The 20099-nt window shown below is 39.8% G+C and overlaps 1 protein-coding gene across 1 annotated transcript; it reads right to left on the reverse strand.

The window, feature by feature from the left end:
* Positions 1-7251: 7251 nt before the first annotated feature.
* On the reverse strand, positions 7252-20081 carry LOC131252070 (capsanthin/capsorubin synthase, chromoplastic-like). The gene is made up of 3 exons (XM_058252992.1): positions 19788-20081; positions 19548-19608; positions 7252-9105 (listed from the first exon to the last, which is right to left on the reverse strand). The coding sequence occupies exon 3, from the start codon at positions 9053-9055 to the stop codon at positions 7598-7600; it is 1458 nt and encodes a 485-aa protein (XP_058108975.1). The 5' UTR covers positions 9056-9105; positions 19548-19608; positions 19788-20081; the 3' UTR covers positions 7252-7597.
* Positions 20082-20099: the final 18 nt, after the last annotated feature.

A 20099-nucleotide genomic window follows, 5' to 3' on the forward strand; every position in this document is an offset into this window, starting at 1 on the left:
ATCCAACAACTTTTGAAGTTTCATGGACTCGATTATTAGAGTCCATATCTACACCTAAAAGAATTTGATGAGATTGTAACAACCCTATACTTTCATAACGTATATGAGGACACTTTAAGATTAAAGTTGTTCCCTTTCTCTTTGAAGGAGAAAGCCAAGTCTTGCTTTCACTCCTTGAGACCAAGATCTATCGCGACTTGGGTTGAGATGACCGAGGAGTTTTTTAAAAAGTTCTTCCCGGTTCATAAGACTAATACCCTATGGAGGACGATCATGAATTTCTCTCATAAAGAGGAAGATATCTTTCAATGTTGGGAAAGGTTCAAGGATCTTCTAAATTCTTGTCCATATCATGGCTACGAAACTTAGGGGAAAATAAACTTTTCCTACGATAGACTAACTTCGCCCATGTGACAATTCGTAGAGATGATGTGCAATGGAGAATTTATGAATAAGGTTCCCAATGACGTGTGGGATTATTTCAATATACTTGCTGAAAACACGTAGTCATGGGATACTCCTTCTAATCCCACTAATCCCATACCGACTCAATCTAGAGAAAAGGGATGAATGTACATCTTGAGGGACAAAGATGATATGAATGATAGGGTACGTGACTAATCTCACAAGAAAAGTCGAGGCCATGGAACTAAAGAAAGTAGAAACAGTCAAACCCAGTGAGACTATTGAGATTGTTTGTTGTATTTGTGCTAGTAATGTACATTTAACACAGGATTACCCCACAATTCATGCATTCAAAGAGTTATTACACTAGCAATCTAATGTTGTGAAAATTTATCAAAGGTCATTCAATGCCCCTATCTCAAACATGTATAATCCTATCTAGAGGAACCATCCAAACTTCAATTGGAAGAATGGGCAAACAGCTAATACAGAGAGAAACTCTCAAGGGACTTTTCCTTCAAATTTCAACCCATGAAATCAGAAAAGATCTCAAGAGGATACGCTTCAGAAATTCATCCAAAATCAAGAGAAATTCAATCGAAATATGTTATAAGTATTCCAGGATATCAAAACATTCATGGGAGTGTTTGCATCGTCTATTTAAAGAATAGAGTCACAACTAACTATTAGTGAGAAATGAACTCTTCTAGCCCAACCTTTACGTAACCCAAAACAACAATGTGAATTAAGTGACCCAAGCTCTTTGAATCACCATGTGGAGCAAGCCAAGTCTATCACCACTCTAAGAAGTGGTAAGATAATTGATAAAAACATCCCGACGAGGGCTGAGAAGCCTAAGGACTCAGAATAATCTGAGAGGAATGATAGACCTAGCCATGATATGCATAAGAAAGAAGTGGAAAAACAATACAAGCTAGTTGCACCATTCCCTCAAAGGTTGATTTCACTAAAACCTCTATCTAACACTTAGGATATCTTAAAGGTTTTGAAACAAGTGAAAATTAATATTCCTCGATTGGATGTCATAAAATAGATAACATCATATGCCAAGTTCCTAAAAGACTTATGTACGACCAAAAGACGGAAAAATATTCAAAAGAAAATTTACCTGACAAAAAAAGTGAGTGTCATCCTGAAACAAGATGTGCCGCATAAATATAAAGATCCAAGTATCCCAACCATCTCTTATGTAATTGGGAATCACCGGATTGAACACGCACTACTTGACTTGAGGAAAAATGTGAATCTGATTCCATACTCTGTCTACGAACAGCTTGGTCTAGATGAATTAAAACCCACAAGGACCATACTTCAACTCATTGATCGTTCAGTCCGTATACCGAGAGGGATGATAGCGGACATACTAGTCCACGTCGATAAATTCTATTATTTAGTGGATTTTATTGTTTTGGACACATAACCCGTTAGTGATACGAGCACTCAAATTCATGTCATCCTTGGCCAACCATTCCTAGCTACACAAATGCCATCATTAATTATAGGAATGGGATTATGAAATTAACTTTCGAGAACATGATATTAGAGCTGAACATATTCAATATGTGCAAACAACCAGTGGATGTTAATGATGCCCACGAAGTAAATATAATTTATTTGTTCGTGAAAGATAAGTCACTCTTGACCTTATACCCTGACACCCCAGAAACGAGCTTGACCCACTCCATCAATTTAGATGATGATATGATTAGGGAGATGGATGTCTTGCTTGATGTTACACCGGTACTTGAAACTAACTAGTAGAGGCCGAAATTTGAAAGATTGCCCCAAACTAACATACAACCTCTACGGTCTAGTATCAAAACACCGAAGCTTAACTTAAAACCATTGCCCGTTGATATTAAATATGTCTATTTGGGTAAATATGAAACATATCCGGTGGTGATTTATTCCCACCTAGATGAAGAATAAGAGAGTATGCTTATTTCTACTCTCAATGAACACAAAGGAGCCCTTGGATGGACGATTGTGGATCTCAAAGGAATCGAACATTTGATTTATACTCATCGCATTCACCTAGATGATAATGCGAAAATATGTAGACAACCACAACATTAGTTAAATCCAAATATGGAAGATATGGTTAAATCTAAGTTATTAAAGTTGTTGGATGTGGGTATTATCTACCCTATATCTGATAGCCAATTGGTGAGTCCAACTCAGGTGGGTACCTAAGAAGTTTGGGATCACCATTGTGGTCAATGCAAAAAATGAACCTATGCCTACTAGAGTCACTACCGGTTGGAGAATATGCATTGACTACAGAAAATTGAATACCATCACAAGAAAAGACTACTTCCCATTGCCCTTTGTCGATCAGATTTTGGAAAGGTTAGTCTATCATTCTTATTACTATTTTTTGGATGGATATTTGGGCTATAATCAAATAGAGATAGCCCTTGAAGACCAAGAGAATGCCACATTTACATGTCCTTTTGGCACTTTCATATACCAAAGGAAGTCATTCGGACTATATAATGCTCCTGCCACTTTTCAGTGATGCATGTTGAATATTTTTTCTAACATGGTAGGAAAATTCTTAAAGGTCTTTATGGACGATTTCTCTATTTTGGTACATCTTTCAGCGAATGCCTTGATAATTTTAAACTTATACTAAAAAGATACGAACAAAAGAACTTGTGCTTTATTGAAAAAAATGTCATTTCATGATTCAAAAGGGAATGGTCCTTGGACATATCATATTGTCCAATGGAATTGAGGTAGATAAAGCCAAAATTGATTTGATCTCAAACCTACCTCCACCAATGAACATACGGGAGGTGTGATCCTTCTTAAGACATGCTGGTTTTTACTAAAGGTTCGTAAAGAACTTTAGTCTTATCTCTCATACTTTATGTAATCTTCTTCAAAAGGATACTCCCTTTGAGTGGAGCAAGGAATGCCAGAAAGCTTTCACTAAGTATAGGGGCATGTTGACTAGCGCACCCATTATGCAACCACCCGACTGGAGTTTGCCTTTTGAGATTATATGCGATGCAAGTGATTATGCTATTGGGGGGGTGTTAAGCCTGAGAAAAGAGAAGAGACCTTATGTCATCTACTATGTGAGTAGAACTCTAAATCCTGCCCAGGTAAATTATTTCACTCTGAAAAAGGAACTCCTAGCCTTAGTGTTTGTGTTAGAAAAGTTTATATCTTACTTGATAGGATCTAAGATCATTATGTTCATTGACTATGCAGCGCTGAAGTACCTTCTTTCTAAAAAGAATGTTAAGCCTCGTTTATTAAGATGGATCCTTCTTCTCCAAGAATTTGACATAGAAATACGAGATAAGAAAGAAGTAAAAAATGTAGTGGTCGACCATCTGTTTTGGCTTGTTATATCGGATTCTATGGAGACGACTCACATTAATGACATGTTCCCTGATGAACAACTCTTCAAAGTCTCACAATTATCTTAGTATGTTGATATTGTTAATTATCTTACAACATGTACAATTCCTACCTATTGGACTGCGCAAGATAAGAAGTTTTTCACTGAGGTACGCAAGTTCTTTTAGGATGATCCACATCTATTTAAAAATTACTCAAATCAAATCATTAGGAAATGTATTCTTAATAATGAACACCACAGTGTCATCTCCTTTTGCAATTCTCACGCATGTGGTGGCCACTTTTCGGCTAAGAAGACCACAACAAAAATTCCACAATGCTACTTTTACTAGCCCACTATGTTCAAAGATGCAAACGAATTTTTTAAAGCGTGTGAGTGTAGTCAAAAATTGAGAGGATTGTCAAGTAGAAATATGATGTCATTGAACCCCATTCTTATCATTGAATCATTTGATTGTTGAGGCATTGATTTCATGAGGCCATTCACCAAATCTTTTGAAAATATCTATATATTGCTTGTTGTAGATTATGTCTCCAAATGGCCTCAGTTTGGCTAGCCATGTACCTATTAGTGTTCTCAGTTTGAATACGGAATTGCTCGACCTAGGCCCTTCCGTATTCCTGAACATGTTAGATACTCAGTGGTACATTTCGGAGTGCGACCGTTTTTTCTTTAAGAAAAACAGTTCAAGAGGTCGACATCCCTTCTTGATTTCTGGTATTGAGTGTCGGGCTACTATTCAAATTTAATATTTTAAGGGCCAATTGAACCGACACATCTACGGTCAGAGGTAATGCATTCAGTGTGGAAGGTTCGACCCCAGTGATTCGGTTACTCCTATTCATAATTCCAGTTGGCAATGTTATGCTAGTAATTTTGAGATGGGGTTCCACCGAGCGTGCCAAATTGTTGTTGTGGTTGTTTTTCAAATTTGGTCACATGACAAGTGCGAGCGTGATAGAATTGAATTTGCAGCTCAATTCAAATCGAACAACTATGACCCCAAGCGGCAAGATAAATAGATATGCAGTATATGATCGAGATTGAATGTATCGGCCGCCTATTCAGTCACTCGCTCAATATGTAAATAGGATCAGGTGATATTCAGAGGATGGGGTTTGTCCTCTGATGATGGGTACATATTTGCCTTCCGTACGAAAGGACTTTTTAATATAGATAAAAGATGAGAAAGAGATTCTTACAGTTGGTTATAAAGAACAGCCGTGAAGCACCTTCTTCGATGTAGAACTGAATCCAATGTATGAGCATAGACTTAAATTACAACTAAAATTATTAGCTACGTGAGTAACGCTACGGATTACACTATGGAAAATAAACAGGAAGCGGAAAATAAATGATTACACTATAAAATGTAATAGATTTGTAGAAATAATAAATTTATTACACTAAGGAATGTAAATGATGGGTAATTGAAAAGATACTTGAAAGATAATATTGGGTTTGATTGGGATGGTAAGAGACAAAATCTTCTTATTGAATTTCCTTGCTATTTATAACCTTACCCCAACTATATAGATGCTTCCCACCATTCGGTCATTGTAACCGTTTAACATTACATGGCCTTCTTTGCTTCTACTCCAGCCATGTTTCCTGTAATTACTTTTATATGACCGTTCTTCCATCGACCACTTGATAGACATCGTCGCGCCACTTGATGAGCTCCAATTGTACGATCGTAGAATCATCTTTGTATATCCCGACATTTCTCCAAATACACTACACAAATTCATCTAGATCATTAATAAGTCACTTTTATTGGCTTTAAGTTGATCGCTTTTTTCACTAAGATCTGACGGTCCATGATCCAGATCCTCCTCTAGATGGTTATAAACGGTAGATCCGGATTCCAGATGGCCCACTTATATCCATGGATCCAATGGCCATGATCTTACGCTAATCACCTATAAGAGAAAGATACGTCAAAGTTACAGTATGACGAGAATACCAATTATTTGAAGCTGACGGTGGTCCACCACCGTTCCATCGGCTGACCTAAGATATGAGCCACCTACATGCTATAATAGAATGTGGATACAAATGACCAATGAAAGACCTAACCTTTTTCTTTTGGGTGCACCGACCATCTACGGAAGTGCTGATTAGGTTCAAGTCCACTCTGGTGCTTTTGGACGTGTGGATGGCCCATTACGTCAAAGTCCACTTTCATGACCCACCTTGGAATTTTTCAAGGATTGGAGTATCCTTTCCAGCTGTCGACGCCTAATCAGATGTTGGATCCTTTACAGCATTAAGAAAAAGATCCATTCATCAATTCGAACCATCCACCATATGTCTCTAAATAATGATTTTGGTCAAATTGTGATAAGAATATCGTACAGGGATTGATTAAACTGACGGTGATAAAGAAAACGGCCTGCGTTTTGATGGTTAGAATAATCTGAACAGTGTGGATTTTTCATTGTCACCCATGAAGAGTTGGATGAACCTTATAGAGGGTCCAGATGGATGAACCAACTATCCAGGTGTGCAAAAGCACGGGACGCATTTGAAGTAAAAATACTACCAGGTTTACTTGAGAATTCCATTATAGAAAGCAAAGGCCTCCGAATCCTTTGCATTATTTAGAGCAACGCACCAATTCAAGGAATAGAAGCGGATTGCGTACTGAGTAACTCAGTATGCTTAGCGTACTGAGTAAACTCTGTGGGGCCCACCGTCATTTATTCAATTTATCCACTCTGTCCATCCATTTTACTAATTAATTTTAAGTGGTTAGCCCAAAAAAGAAGCATATCCAAAGATCAAGTGGAACACACCCCCGGAAACAGTGTGAATTTAACTTCTACAGTTGAAAAGTTCTTGGGGGCCACATAAGCTTTAGATCAAGCTGATATTTGTTTTTTCACTTAATACATGTCTTTTTTATCTTACTAACGGGTTGGATGACAAATAAACATCACTGGAGGCCTTGGAAATGTTTCAACGGTGGAAATCAATCCTTGGATATGATGGAATTCAGTACACTGTCGGCCCATCTTGAAACATGCAGCCCGACCCAGACTAGGGGATCCCAACCATTCATCTGCGGGCCTTAACATAGATCGGCTAATGGCGCCTCTCTCTCTCTCTCTCTCTCTCTCTCTCTCTCTCTCTCTCTCTCTCTCTCTCTTTGAATTCAGATTTGGCACAAGTGGGGTGGAGTAATCTAAACCATTGACCTGACAAACCCATGATGGGGATGGGCCACCCCTCAAGACCTGCCCTATGGATAATCCTAGCCAACCAAATAAAGAAGAAAGAAAAGAAAAACAAGAATTGCCAAATTGGACAGTTAGGATCAGTGGAAGGGAACACGTAGATAGCATGTCCTATCCACCAGTGGGCCCACCACAAGCATCTGGATCACCAGAAGGTGGCCTCCATTTCTGCTATTTGTACAGCCAAGCAAAAACTAGTGTCCAACCCAAACATCAAAACAGACGTTTTCTAAGTCTTTATTAGACTTGCTCTTTTACTTTGTATTGATTCAAAAAAAAAAAAAAAAAAGGTAAATATCAGCTACAGAATAACCCACAAAATTACAAAAGGCTCTGTGGCACTCACTCTCACCCACCCTTTGATGGTTTCAATGGCCAGCTGGCCCACCATCATAGCCAAAGGCTTAGATGGTTTCAATTGTCAGCAGAAGGCTTAGGTGGACAGACCCACCATCTCAGCCAAAGGCTGAGATAGTTTACAAGGCCAGCTAGCCCACCATCTCACCCAAAGGTTTAGATGATCCCAATGACCAGCTGGCCCACCATCTCACCCAAAGGCTTAGATGGTTTCAATGGCCAGCTGGCCCACCATCTTAGCCAAAGGCAACGGGCACTTGGTCACAATGTCCAACTTAGATGGATTGGATGCATGCCCGAATAAGGAAAGACTCAACATTGCAAGCTCTCCCAGAGACAATCTTGATGAAAGGAAGCCATGCCAGTAGTAAGGATCCAAATCAAAGAAGGCATCAAAAAACCTCCTTGTCCCTTTCAAGTCCAGCTTCAACAAGGTCTCCATCCCAAAACAATAGAATTCTCTCTCCAATCTCTTGTTCATGGGCCAAACGCTGCCCCACACCTTACTATGCATGGGCCGCCCCCTGATCATACGCGTCGATCCCAAGCACTCGACAATCGCATCGGCCAGTACAGATGCCACGGCCAGAGATTTTGCAACCATGTAACCAGTCGAAGGATGGACCAGCCCAGCTGCCCCGCCAGTGCCAACGACGCTCTGTGGTATGCACGGAATCGGCCCACCCATCGGGATCAGGCACTTCTCATCTTCGATCACCTTCTTCACCCTAATTCCCAAATGTCGCAACCGGGCTACCATCCTTTCCTTAATTTCGACATATGAGATGACAGGCCGGCTGACCAGGGATGTCTCCTCTAGGAAAATCAAGTTTCGATCGAAGGGCATAGCATAGAGGAATGTTGGGAGCTTCTCATTCTTCGCCCTTAGGTAAGGCTCATTCACCATGTGAGAGTCCCTCCAGTCCATGAGCACCATCTTGTCCAGATCGAATGGATGATCCTCGACCTCAGCTAGAATCCCATGGGCGATCTGGTAGCCATGGTTCCGGGGCCTGTCATACTCCACAAAGGCACTCGAGAAGCCGCTAGCATCAACGACTAAGCTCGAGATCACCTCCAGACCGTCACTGCATTGCACTGCAGACTTGAACTCTTGGTGCACCACCTTCCACACCTTGGCTTCGTGGAACTTCACTCCCTGCGAAACACACCCCTCCATCAGTCTTCTCTTTAATACCGTCCTACTAACCCGGCCATACGGACGGTCGAGATACTTCTTCTTCTGATCATCAATGTAAACGGTCGCCATCGGCCACGTCTTGTCTAGGCAACCCACCAGCCCCATGCTCTCAAACTCATCGACCCAGACACCGTAGTTGTTGGGCCACATGGACAGCGGCGACGGGTCGATGCAGCACACACGCACCCCATGGCTTGAGACCTTCTCGGCGAGGCGGAGGCCGGCTGGACCAGTGCCGATGACAACCATATCATATTCCCTCCGGTCCGACGGCCCATGCCGTTGCAAATCAAAATCAAGGAACTCCGGCTTCGACTCAGGTTTCAGGTCAAGGAAGCTCTCCAATCGGCTGCTTTGAATTCTGTGGATTCTAGGTGAAGGTGGGTGAGGTTTTGGAAGGAAGATGGAAGGGATGAAGTTGGGGGAATGCAAGAACAGAGGCATGTGAAGAGCTGCCATTGTGGAATTGGGTTTCAGAGAGGGCGTGAGATGCTTTGCAATTTTTCTGACTATAGAGACAAAAATGTATCCTTGAAAACAGGTAAAACTGGACGGATGCCTTTTCTTGTTTGCATCAAAGAAAAAGTAAATAAATAAGGAGGATTGGATGCATTGAATACAGATCTTTGCAAAAAGATCCTTTTCCTTTCTTTTTATATTCATTCTTCTATGTATTGTGGATTGACCATTAGTAGGTAAGGTGGCACCATCATGCATAAGACCATATGCAAAAAACAGTCCAGCAAATTAAGGGAGGCCAGACATGTGGGGTTTGTTTGTTGGCTACATGGTTCTAAATGTCTTATGGGTACGACATGAAATGAGTTAACATACTGATGAGGGGTTAAAACCAATTAATATGGACTAATGTGCAGCAATTCATAGAAATCACTAATTAAATCCATGGCCGGGCATGGAATATGATATGGTCAGAATAGTCTCGATGTTTATGCTGCTAAAATAATGTTGAGTAGCGGACAATGTAGTGTAATTGAAATGGGTGAAGTTCAACAACCCACAAGCCAACCAGAGCAAGGGAAGACAAATATTCACTGACAAGATCTAATGGCTTAGATGATAATTAGATGGGGATTAGTTTTAATCAACAGATGAGATTACCAGTGAGCGAGCCCTTTGGATACCCCTCTCTAAGGAAGTGCTTCACCAAAATTATTATGGGGCTCACCAGCTAAAGTGTAACATAGGTGGTGGACACAGGGCAGCTTGGAAACGGATTGGCTACTCCCCCTGACACCTGCCAATGGCTGATGATCAGTGCTCTGTGGGCCCCGCCATGATGTATGTGTTTCATCCATACCGTCCATCTATTTTTCTAAATCATTTTATGCTATGAGATCAAAACCAAGGTATATACAGGAAACAGTGTTGAATGAACATCGATCATTAAAAACTTTTTAGGGGCCATAAAAGTTTTGGATCAAGCCGATCTTTGTTTTTCCCTTCATCTGGGTTTGTATGACCTAATAAACAGATTGGATGTCAAATAAACAGTACAGTGGGCCTTTAGGAGGATTTTAATGGTGGATATCCAATCACTATTGTTTTCCTGTGGTGTGGTCCACCTGATATTTATATCCCTCTAATTTTTGCTATCAAGCCCTTAATTGATCTGTACAAATGGATGAACGGAATGGATGAAACACATACATCATGATGGGGCCCATAAAGCACCCACCACCAGCCACCGGGCTGGTAGCAGGGGGAGTAGCCAATCCGTTTCCCGGGCAGCTTACATCCAACATCTCCCACTTGCAGTAGAATGTCCCACAGAATGTGCATGAGATGGTACCCTTGGCGAAAATGACCATTTTCCAACGTCATGGAACTCTACGCACAACACAGGCTACGTGCACATTGTCTTGGAAATCGAGCTTCTTGTAATATGGCATATGCAAAACCGAGCCGCAACCATCCATGCTAACAAAATGGGTGGACCCCACCATGATGTGGAAATCCACCCTGACCATTAAATGCCTCGTATCATTCAAGTTGGCCACAACAAGGAAACAGTTGCGAGCTGAGTGCCTACTACTAATTTCACCAGGACCACCTGAATTGCAGAAATGGCTTGATTTTTGGGTCTTGGGCGTAGGGTGATTCACCTAATGGACGGACTGGATTTCACATACGCAACACGATGGACCTGTACAAAATCAGGGTGGGTGTCCCCCACCTAACTATTTCCAGTGGTTTGCCTGACCTGAATCATGGATCTGCCCGAGTTTTGGGCCCTTTGCACTAACATGCGGTGACAGACCTAACAGTTGGATTGGATTTCACAAACATATCTTGATGCGGCTCAACAAGTTTGTTCACCCAGGTGGTCTCTCACAACACAGCTTACACAGTCCATCTCTCTGCAAAACAAAGCCAATCAACTCGTAAGGCAGGCCGCCAATGTATATTGAATTTCGCAATCTAGCTTCTTCTTTTTTTCTCTCTTTTTCTTTCTTTTTTTCACCTGTCAGTTCTCCCCATGAGGGTGGCATAGTTAATAATATAGCAGCCATGATTTTTTCAGATGGCCATATTCATCAGTGGTGTGTCAAGGACCTGCTATTTGCCGAAGGCAATCATAGAGAGTTGGCCACTTTCCGCTTTTCTGGGAAACAAAAAGGCTCGTAAATGGCTATTAGAGAATTATAAAGATTTCTATGGAATGGTAAAAGTAGTTGGCCTTGGGTTGAGATCTCGAGAATATTTTAGAGTTCTCAAACGGAGTATTCCTCCCAGTCAGATGATTGTCATATGACACCACCTTATCCGTCCATGTAAGAAGTAGTTGGAAGGTTCCTAACCCTCTATGAAGGGTCCTCTCCTTCAAGTAGCTTGGCTAGACGAGTGGTAGGTTGACTCGTTAAAAAATCACAGGCGCTTACTTAAACCTTGAGAAATGGCATGCTTGTACACCTCTCACGTGCTCTACACACTCTACACACTTATCAAGTTGGAACTTATGCAATGTGGAGAGGGTGCACGTGGGGCTATCAAGCATCTCATTCTTACAAGAATCTGAAGGTAGTGTAATATTTGTACACCTGATTATTCCTCTCCAATCATACTAAATCAATCAAAATTTTCTAATGTTAATTTTGAAATTCTTACGAGCTGCTTAAAGAAAAAAGGGTTCCTTAATCCAGCAAGACATGGGAAGAACACCACCAAGCTCGCGGCAGTAACCAGTATCCGTATCGCTACAAGTTTTGCTGGCCAAGAATATGGAAACAATAACAATAATAGTGAGAATTTTGCCAATAAACGGAAATGTGGGAAAACATTGGAGAAACATAGGGGAAACGGTGAAATTTTTCAGTGAAATTTCAAGATATGCTAAAATGTACATATTTGCATATTTATGAATCAAAAAATTGAAAAAAGAATACATACATAATAAGTTCTCATTTAATGGGAGCCTAAAAACATGTGTTGTAATAAGAAATCAGTCCAACTATACCATTTATCCATCCAGCCGTCCCATCTATCCATCCAAACATCCATCGATATTTCAAAATATCGACAACACATGATATTTCGCCAAAAAATCAACAATAATTGAAAAGTAAACAAAAGATTGTGGTCTCGATATATCCCATGTTGTGATAACAATAATATTGCGATATTATCAATATTCTTCCTGACAAATTGAACAGTGTATACAACCATGCTCCCATTAAATTTTTATTTTATTTTATTTTATTTTTTTAAAAATGAAATGAAATTTTTTTTAATAAACAATTTTTTTTTGTGATATCGATACATTGGAGATATTATTGAAATATCACCAATAAATTGACGATACAAGTGACACCTAGGATTTATATAGTCGAAATATTGATGATACATTAGTAATACAAGCGACACCTAAAATTTACACGGTCGAACATATTGACAATACATTGGCAATACTTGGTGATACATCGCCTATACCTAGAATTTTTTATATTACCGGTGTTTTCGGTATCGCTACCAGTGTTATCGATATCATCGAGCTGGAAATACAGATAATATTGAGGACATTTCGATAATATTGGGGATACTTTGAACAATGGCAGTAACTTGTAAATTTAGACACCTTCACAACTATCACTATTGGTTTTGCTCTAAATGCTCCTTCAAATGAAAGGTACGTAATTTGAGTCACATCATTTCTAGAGATGAGAAAAACAACAGGAAAAAAAAAAAAAAAGGAAGACTGGAAGTGTGGCAGCATGGCCTATCTCAAGTATCAGTGCTTGCATCTCTAGGCCTTACCAACTACTATAGCAACTTTCAATGACCAAAGAAAAATCAGCACTCTCCTCACCACCTTGCTTAAAAAAGATTCCTCCAAATCAAGCTTAGCAGATGAATCTGCGATTAGTGACCTTAAGGGAGTCATGCGATCCAATCTGCTGCTACGACTGCTCAACTTCACCAAGATTTGTACTACTGAGACCAACACCTTAGGCATGGGTACCAATGGAGTACCGATTGGGGGCAAATCCCCTGGCTTTCATGAGTAAGGCCCTGCCGGGAAGGATTACGACTCTATCAACTCACGGAAAGGAGATGTCATAAATCATGCATGCAATCAGAAAGCAGATTCCCCACTTGGCCAGACAACACACTGATCATCGAAATCTAATGTACTTCATGTAGCATGGGTGTTAAATTTTTACTAATGGAAGTGGGTAACCGAACTCCCTTGGCTAGAGAGACTGTTTATTGTGAGGGGAGGTAGAACATAGTCGGCTAGTCGCAAGTGTTTTTATCTCGACAATTCAAAGAGCTAGGCAGCCTCAACACCATCAATTCCTAATTCAATGCAGATAGAGTCAATCAAGAAGGAATGGATTGCTAACAAGACCATTTCTCTGGATCAGTTATAGATTATACCTGGCAAGATGGCACGTTGCATTACAAAAGCGGGATATTATTGGTATCTGCATTTTTTCAGATTCGACTTAAAGGTGGGCAACTTAAAAGAGAATCTCAATATCCTTTCACCAGAAGGGGAGAGGGCATGATATCAAGCCTTATATAGCAGACTGTGATGTTTGTGAAACAGTTGGCTTCCTAGGACAGTTACAGCCCCTTCCCATACCCGAAACGGAACATGGATGGACGTTCCCCAATTCCTGGAGAGGATTCTTCAACATGATCAGACACGACTAAATGAGTGCTGCAGATCACAATCAAACTTACGGCCAGATTGAGGTGTTTAATAAATGCACGAACGCTTTTCTTCTTCTTCGGTTTTTTTTTTTTTTTCTTTTTAATTGTTTCAAAAGTGAGCCCTAGGAATTGGGGGAAGCAGCATACATCCTCAGAATGGCAGTAGAATACCCTGCATCACACCTCTACAAAGAAGGCATCATGCAAGGTTGTTTGGAAAGCTGCTGCCTATTCTCCTTGATTTCTGGGAGCTACCAATGTTAGACTGAAGAAAACAGAATTAAGAAGCCGTGATCCATTTGCTCTTCAGGGAGATTTTAACAATAAGCAACATCAGATGAAACACCAAGCTGACCCTCGTCAGAAGGAGAGAATTCCAAGTGGGGGACATGGTTCATAGGCAGATTTCTAGTTCTGCATTGATCTAAGAAACTGGTTTCACCATTTAAGGCCCTGTAAAGTTCTCCAACAAATTCTAGTAGGATATAGTGAATATGGGGGTTTTAGGCTACCTGAAATATTTTGCATTCTGACTTGGAATCTCAACAGAGAAGGATGTTGGCCATAGAATTCAAGCTGGATGGATGAATAGAGATGTGGCTCTAGAGTTTTATGCGATCGTCATGTATCACTCAAAACTAAAAAGGGAAATTTTATAGGACCGCTATAAGACCAGCCATGCTTTATGGGACAAAATGTTGGCCAGTTATGAAATGACGTGCTCATAGGGTAAGCGTAGCTGAAATAAGGATGTCGACATGGATGAATGGAAAGATGAGCAAGGTGTCCCATATCCGTTACAATACGGCCGTATCGGCCGATACGTAACGGTAACGGCTAACACCATTACGTGATACGGGGTTGAAATGGCCGTTACGGAATTCCGTGACCATAACGGCCGTTATGGGCCATAATGGCTGTTACAGACCCGTAACGGTTGTTACGGGCCTTGAAAAAAAAAGAACAAAAAAAAAAAAAAAAAACTTACCTTTTTCGTTTCTTTTCTTCTTCTCCTCTCTCTCTCTCTCTCTCTCTCTCTCTCTCTCTCTCTTTTCTTCTCTCTTCTTTCCCTCTTTTTTCTTTTCGTCTCTCTCTCTCTCTCTTTTCTTCTCTCTTCTTTCCCTCTTTTTTCTTTTCGGTTTCCCTCTCTTCTTCTTTTTTTTTTTCCGCAGGTGTACCACACAGCTTAGCTGCTGTAATAGGTATGTGTCACGCTAAGACGAGCGCTGACAGTCCTCAAGCTCCGAGTTGTACGAACGGTTCAAAAGAAATCAAAGTTACATGGGCTCCAGAGCGATGTATTTATTATATCTATACCGTTCATCTATTTTTAATTATCATTTTAGAGCATTAGCCAAAAAATGAATCGTATCTAGAGATCGTCTGGACCACACCAAAAATTGCAGCGAGATGATGATTTTCACCGTTAAAAAATTCGTAGGCCCACCATAACGTTTATTTTCCAACCAATCTGTTCAAAAGGTCAAAAGGACCTGAATGAAGAGGAAAAACAAATTTCATATTGATCCAAAAGTTCTGTGATCCCAAAAAGGGTTTCAATGGTAGACGTTCAATCCCCCACTGCTTTTTGCAGTTTGTTCCACTTGATAATTAGATCTGTATTATTTTTCGTGTCAAGCCTTAGGACGAGCTCGTCAAATGAATGGACGGTTTAGATATAACATATACCTCATGATCAGACCCACAGGCCTTGCTTGCGTCAAATGAATGGACTGGTATGCGTTACGTAACACGTTGCACAATTTAATAAAATTGTATACGTGGCACATGGGCCCCACCATGCTGTATGTATTTTATTCATGCCGTCCATCCATTTTGCCACATCATTTTAGATTATGATTCAAAAAATTAGTAAGATCCAAATCTCAGGTGGAATCTCAGGTGGACCACAACATAGGAAACAGTGGTTATAGAATGCTCACCATTAAAAATTTCTTAGGGTCCACTGTAATGTTTATTTTCCATCAACTTGTTAATATGGTCACACTAACGTGGATGAAGGAAAAACACATATGTCAGCTTGATCTAAAACTTTTGTAACTCCGATAAATTTTTAATGATAGTCGTTTAATTATTATTGTTTCTTATGGTGCGGTCCACCTGAGCTTTGGATCTGCCTCATGGATGGACGGTATGGATATAACACATTCATCACGAGTGGGGTCCAAAAAACTTTGACACTCGTGTGTTATACTTCACAATCTGAGTCCTACCTAATTCGAGCCCTTAAAAAATTGTACATGAGACATGTATTAACTTAAAATTTACCAATTAAATTATGGACTGTAATTGTTAACTCAAAATGCCAAAATCAAATTGTTTGAATAGTTTTAATTGTTAATTTGTGGACGTTTATTTTTTTAAATAGGGCCTTTTGGTTTTTTTTCATGATTCACTATCCAATAAATGTCCACCAATTCACAAGTGGGATAATGCCAATAAATTGCATGAATTTGAAGCTGATTTGGGGCATGGATTGGTCCTCCAAGTCAGCCCCAAATTGGCAACGCGATCTACCTGAATTTAATTTCATTTTTTAAAAGAACTATTGGGAGAAATGATATCAAATTGTTAAGTATATAAATTAGATATTTAGAAAATTAAATATATAAATTTTGTAGTCAAATTCAGGTTATCTGGTTCATAAATTCATCAGACAGTCCGATACAACTTCTCACCAAAGAGTGGACCGTTACACCACCATAAACATATTCCAATTTATAAATGAATGCATATTTGGAATGCTTAGAATATTCCGGATTTAATCCATATTTTTTCATATTTTTTTGGCCAAAAAAAAAAAAATGCGCTGTTACGGGCCGTTACGCCCCCGTATCCGTATCGGTTTCGGAGGGCACCATTACGCCAACCGATACCGATACGGGACACCTTGAAAATGAGAAAGGATAAAATTAGAAATGAATGCATTTGAGGGGACTTGTGGGTAGCACCAATAGGTAGCACTATGATGGAAAGTGGACATGGATGGTTTGGTCATGCGCAACAGAGAGCAAGAACCACACCAGCTAGGAGTGAGTTGGAACAAGTTGAAGGCTCTAAAAAGGCAACAAAAAGGCCCAAAAGTACTTGTATGGAGGTAGTAAGAAAAGACTTGATACTTATGGTATAATTGAAGATCCGGCCCTTGATAGAGCAGAATGGCATAACAAGATTCATGTAGCCGACCCTAATTAATTGGTATAAGGCTTAGATGATGACAGTGATACTTGAAATTTGGCAATCATTGAGGAGATTCCAGAAATGTGCTCAGGATTGTGCTAACATTGATTTCTTGAATAAAAATTTAAAATTGATATTTCTTCTCAAAGAAATTCAGAGATACAAAACCTTTGGATTGTCTTAAAACTCAAACGGGTGAAGATATTTCCTCCACTTTTCTTCTTTCTTTAGGAATTGAGAGAAATAATACAAGTAAGATGGAATACAGACTGCATAAATAAAAGACGAATGGGAAAAAAGTGGTATTTACAAAGAATAAAATAATACATTTAGATTTTCCCCTGTTCTTTTCTATCCATTTTTCTCTTAACTTTCTACAATAGGTTTCCATTAAGAATTTCTCATTATTTTCTTAATCTGGCTACAATTCATTATTTCCTTCTTCCTATTTTTGGGGAAAGTTTTATACTAAATACTTGAGCATCAAGTCTGTAAAGTACCATTTTGATTTCTAGTTCACATATGATGGGCCCATGTTTCATTGATCCAAACCATTGATATTATTAACCCTGCTGCAGGTGGCCCATAGACAACTATTTGAAGTTTTTATGAGAAAGAAAGAAAACACTGACTTTCAGAATGATGTGTCTTCATAATCAAAACGAATGCGAGAAAAAACAAGAAGACTATTAGAATTAATATCTTATTCAAAGGAACACAAGGAAGGAACAAAGCCTTATCATTCCCAAGGATGAAGCATAACTGTCCACGAAAGCAAATAAGAGGTAAAAAAATATTTTTCACCCACCTCACCTTCCATTGCAGGGCATCTTCACAACCCTAATCACTTGTATGGCTGTACCATCTCTTCACAACCCTAATCACTTGTATGGCTGTACCATCTCCTATGAATAACCACCCAATCATCTTACTAACCCTACCTAGAACCATGCAGGGACAACTGCTACACCTCCCAGCAAACTAACCATTCAAGACCATCTTCTAAGCTCTAACAGACAGAAACGGCATTTGAATCTGATTGGCCATGTTGTGAAAGATGGGTTAGTCTTTCAAATCTCTGACCCAGATGAATCTCATGTGGAAATTAAATGGAGATGAGGAAGTCATTGATCTAACTGAAGTCCTGTTCTTCTTCAGATTCAAATACTTAGGATTACAGGGAATCTACTACGGAGACCCCTGGCCATTTGTACAACAGTATATAGTACTTGCACCATGGGAACCAGTCTTCATCCCTTGCAATAATAACATCACCATAACTCCCACACGGAAGCAACTCAACAACTAACCTCTGAAATATCGCGATCCCAAATCCTCCAAAAAATAGCTGGCAAGGTAATAAATGCCTCAAAATGGATGACCAAACCAATATGCATAAGTCGGGACTCGAAAATCAGAAAGACACAAAGGAAAGGTGGATGTGCAAAGTTAAGTATTGAAATTGAACTGGAGAAACATCTCGTGTGATGTGTGGATTCAAACAACATCAAAGATTTACAAATGAATCAATTATGCTCATTTGTTTCAACTGTGGCTGAGTCGGACATTGAATGCAAACCTGCTCACACTCATTTGACCTAAATCCCAACAACCAAATGCAGGAAAACCTCCGAACAGAAGCATCCTCCACTCACATGGGTAAAACTACCATTCTCTTGGTCCTTGAGGGCATACCCCCACCATCAGTGTGTTCTCCAAATCTCATCAGCATATCCTCCAAACAATGGCTGCTAAGCAACCAAAACAAACCCTCTGGCAAGATCCCCATTTTCAGTCCTTCGAATCAGTGCAACTGACAGCAGTCATTCCTTTGCATGAAGATACCCAAGTCATTGGAAAATCTACACATGGGATACCATGTGAAAGAACAAAAATACAGACCATACAACAACATTTAAGCCTTGAGAAATACCAGTATAATGAACATACCGGAAAAAATCCATTGGATTCTATTAGAACACCTTAATTAATTTACACTGGTGCCCAAAAGAAACTTATTTTCCCTCAAATAGACAGATGGAGCAAAAGGAGAAAAAGATTACTCTCAGAACAGTCATCTGCTGCAGGTACTCAATCAAAGCCCAGATACCATCTGTCCTAGAGAACCTACAGTATCAACACACTGTGATGCTCCTAATATAATGGAAACCAAACCAGTAAAGCTTCTCATGCTAATAGCAAAGGCAAAAAAAAAAAAAACCCTGAAAAGGACTGATATAGACCAAGATCCCCAAAACCCTGATCCTGGCATCCATGGCACCTATTACAAAACCAGTAACCTTGTCCTCACATAGATCAAGGGAGGTGGAATCACAAAAAATGGGCACTCTGTAATTGTAACACCTTAAAAGGATCCTGAAATGTTTGACATACCGTTAAGCAGAAGTGCCTGAAGATGCAAGAGACAGTTTTTGTTTATCTTTGTTGGTTGCATGTTCCAGCTACCAGAAAAGCAGATATGTTTTGAATCCTAAAAATGCAAATAATATTGCATCTCTTGTCATTGGTACTACACCCAGAATCATAGCTTCGATTGTATGTGTAAATGTCATACCTGTGACATACCCATGCTGTAGCTGGGGCAGATGGCAGCATTTACTTCCCACATATCATCCCTGCAAAACCTCAAAAAAAAATAAAAAAAAATAAATAAATAAAAAAATGAAACCTTTGATCAGATCTTTGGTCAAAATTACTTCTTAAACACATGGTGGATGTTGTGCACTCAAGGTAGTACACATTTTTAGTACTCCCCTATCACACATGATAAAGTAGCATACGAGCGTGATGCAACCTGCTCATCAGGTGGGTCCCAGTGTGGAGATTCCTTGGCCCATAAATCAGGCAGGTCTGCTCATCAAGTAGGCAGCAAACCTAAAAAAGAGATGGACAATTAAAAGAAATTCACCAATGGTCCATTGCACCAGACACGTGCGGCCAGCCTGATGAATAGACCAGTTTGACTTTTAAGTCACATTCATGGCGGGCCACAGTGATGAATGTCCTAGATCCAACGCATTGAGGCATGAAATTCTCCATGCATCTCATGGCATCTCATGTCAGTTGAGTATGCTGACACCTCTTGGATCCAAGATTGAAACAAATG

The sequence above is a fragment of the Magnolia sinica genome, chromosome 1 (genome assembly GCF_029962835.1).
Source record: "Magnolia sinica isolate HGM2019 chromosome 1, MsV1, whole genome shotgun sequence".
Taxonomy (NCBI): Eukaryota; Viridiplantae; Streptophyta; class Magnoliopsida; order Magnoliales; family Magnoliaceae; genus Magnolia; species Magnolia sinica.

Excerpts from the sequence above, each read along its gene's own strand:
- LOC131252070 (XM_058252992.1), bottom strand. The coding sequence starts at position 9,055 with ATGGCAGCTCTTCACATGCCTCTGTTCTTGCATTCCCCCAACTTCATC.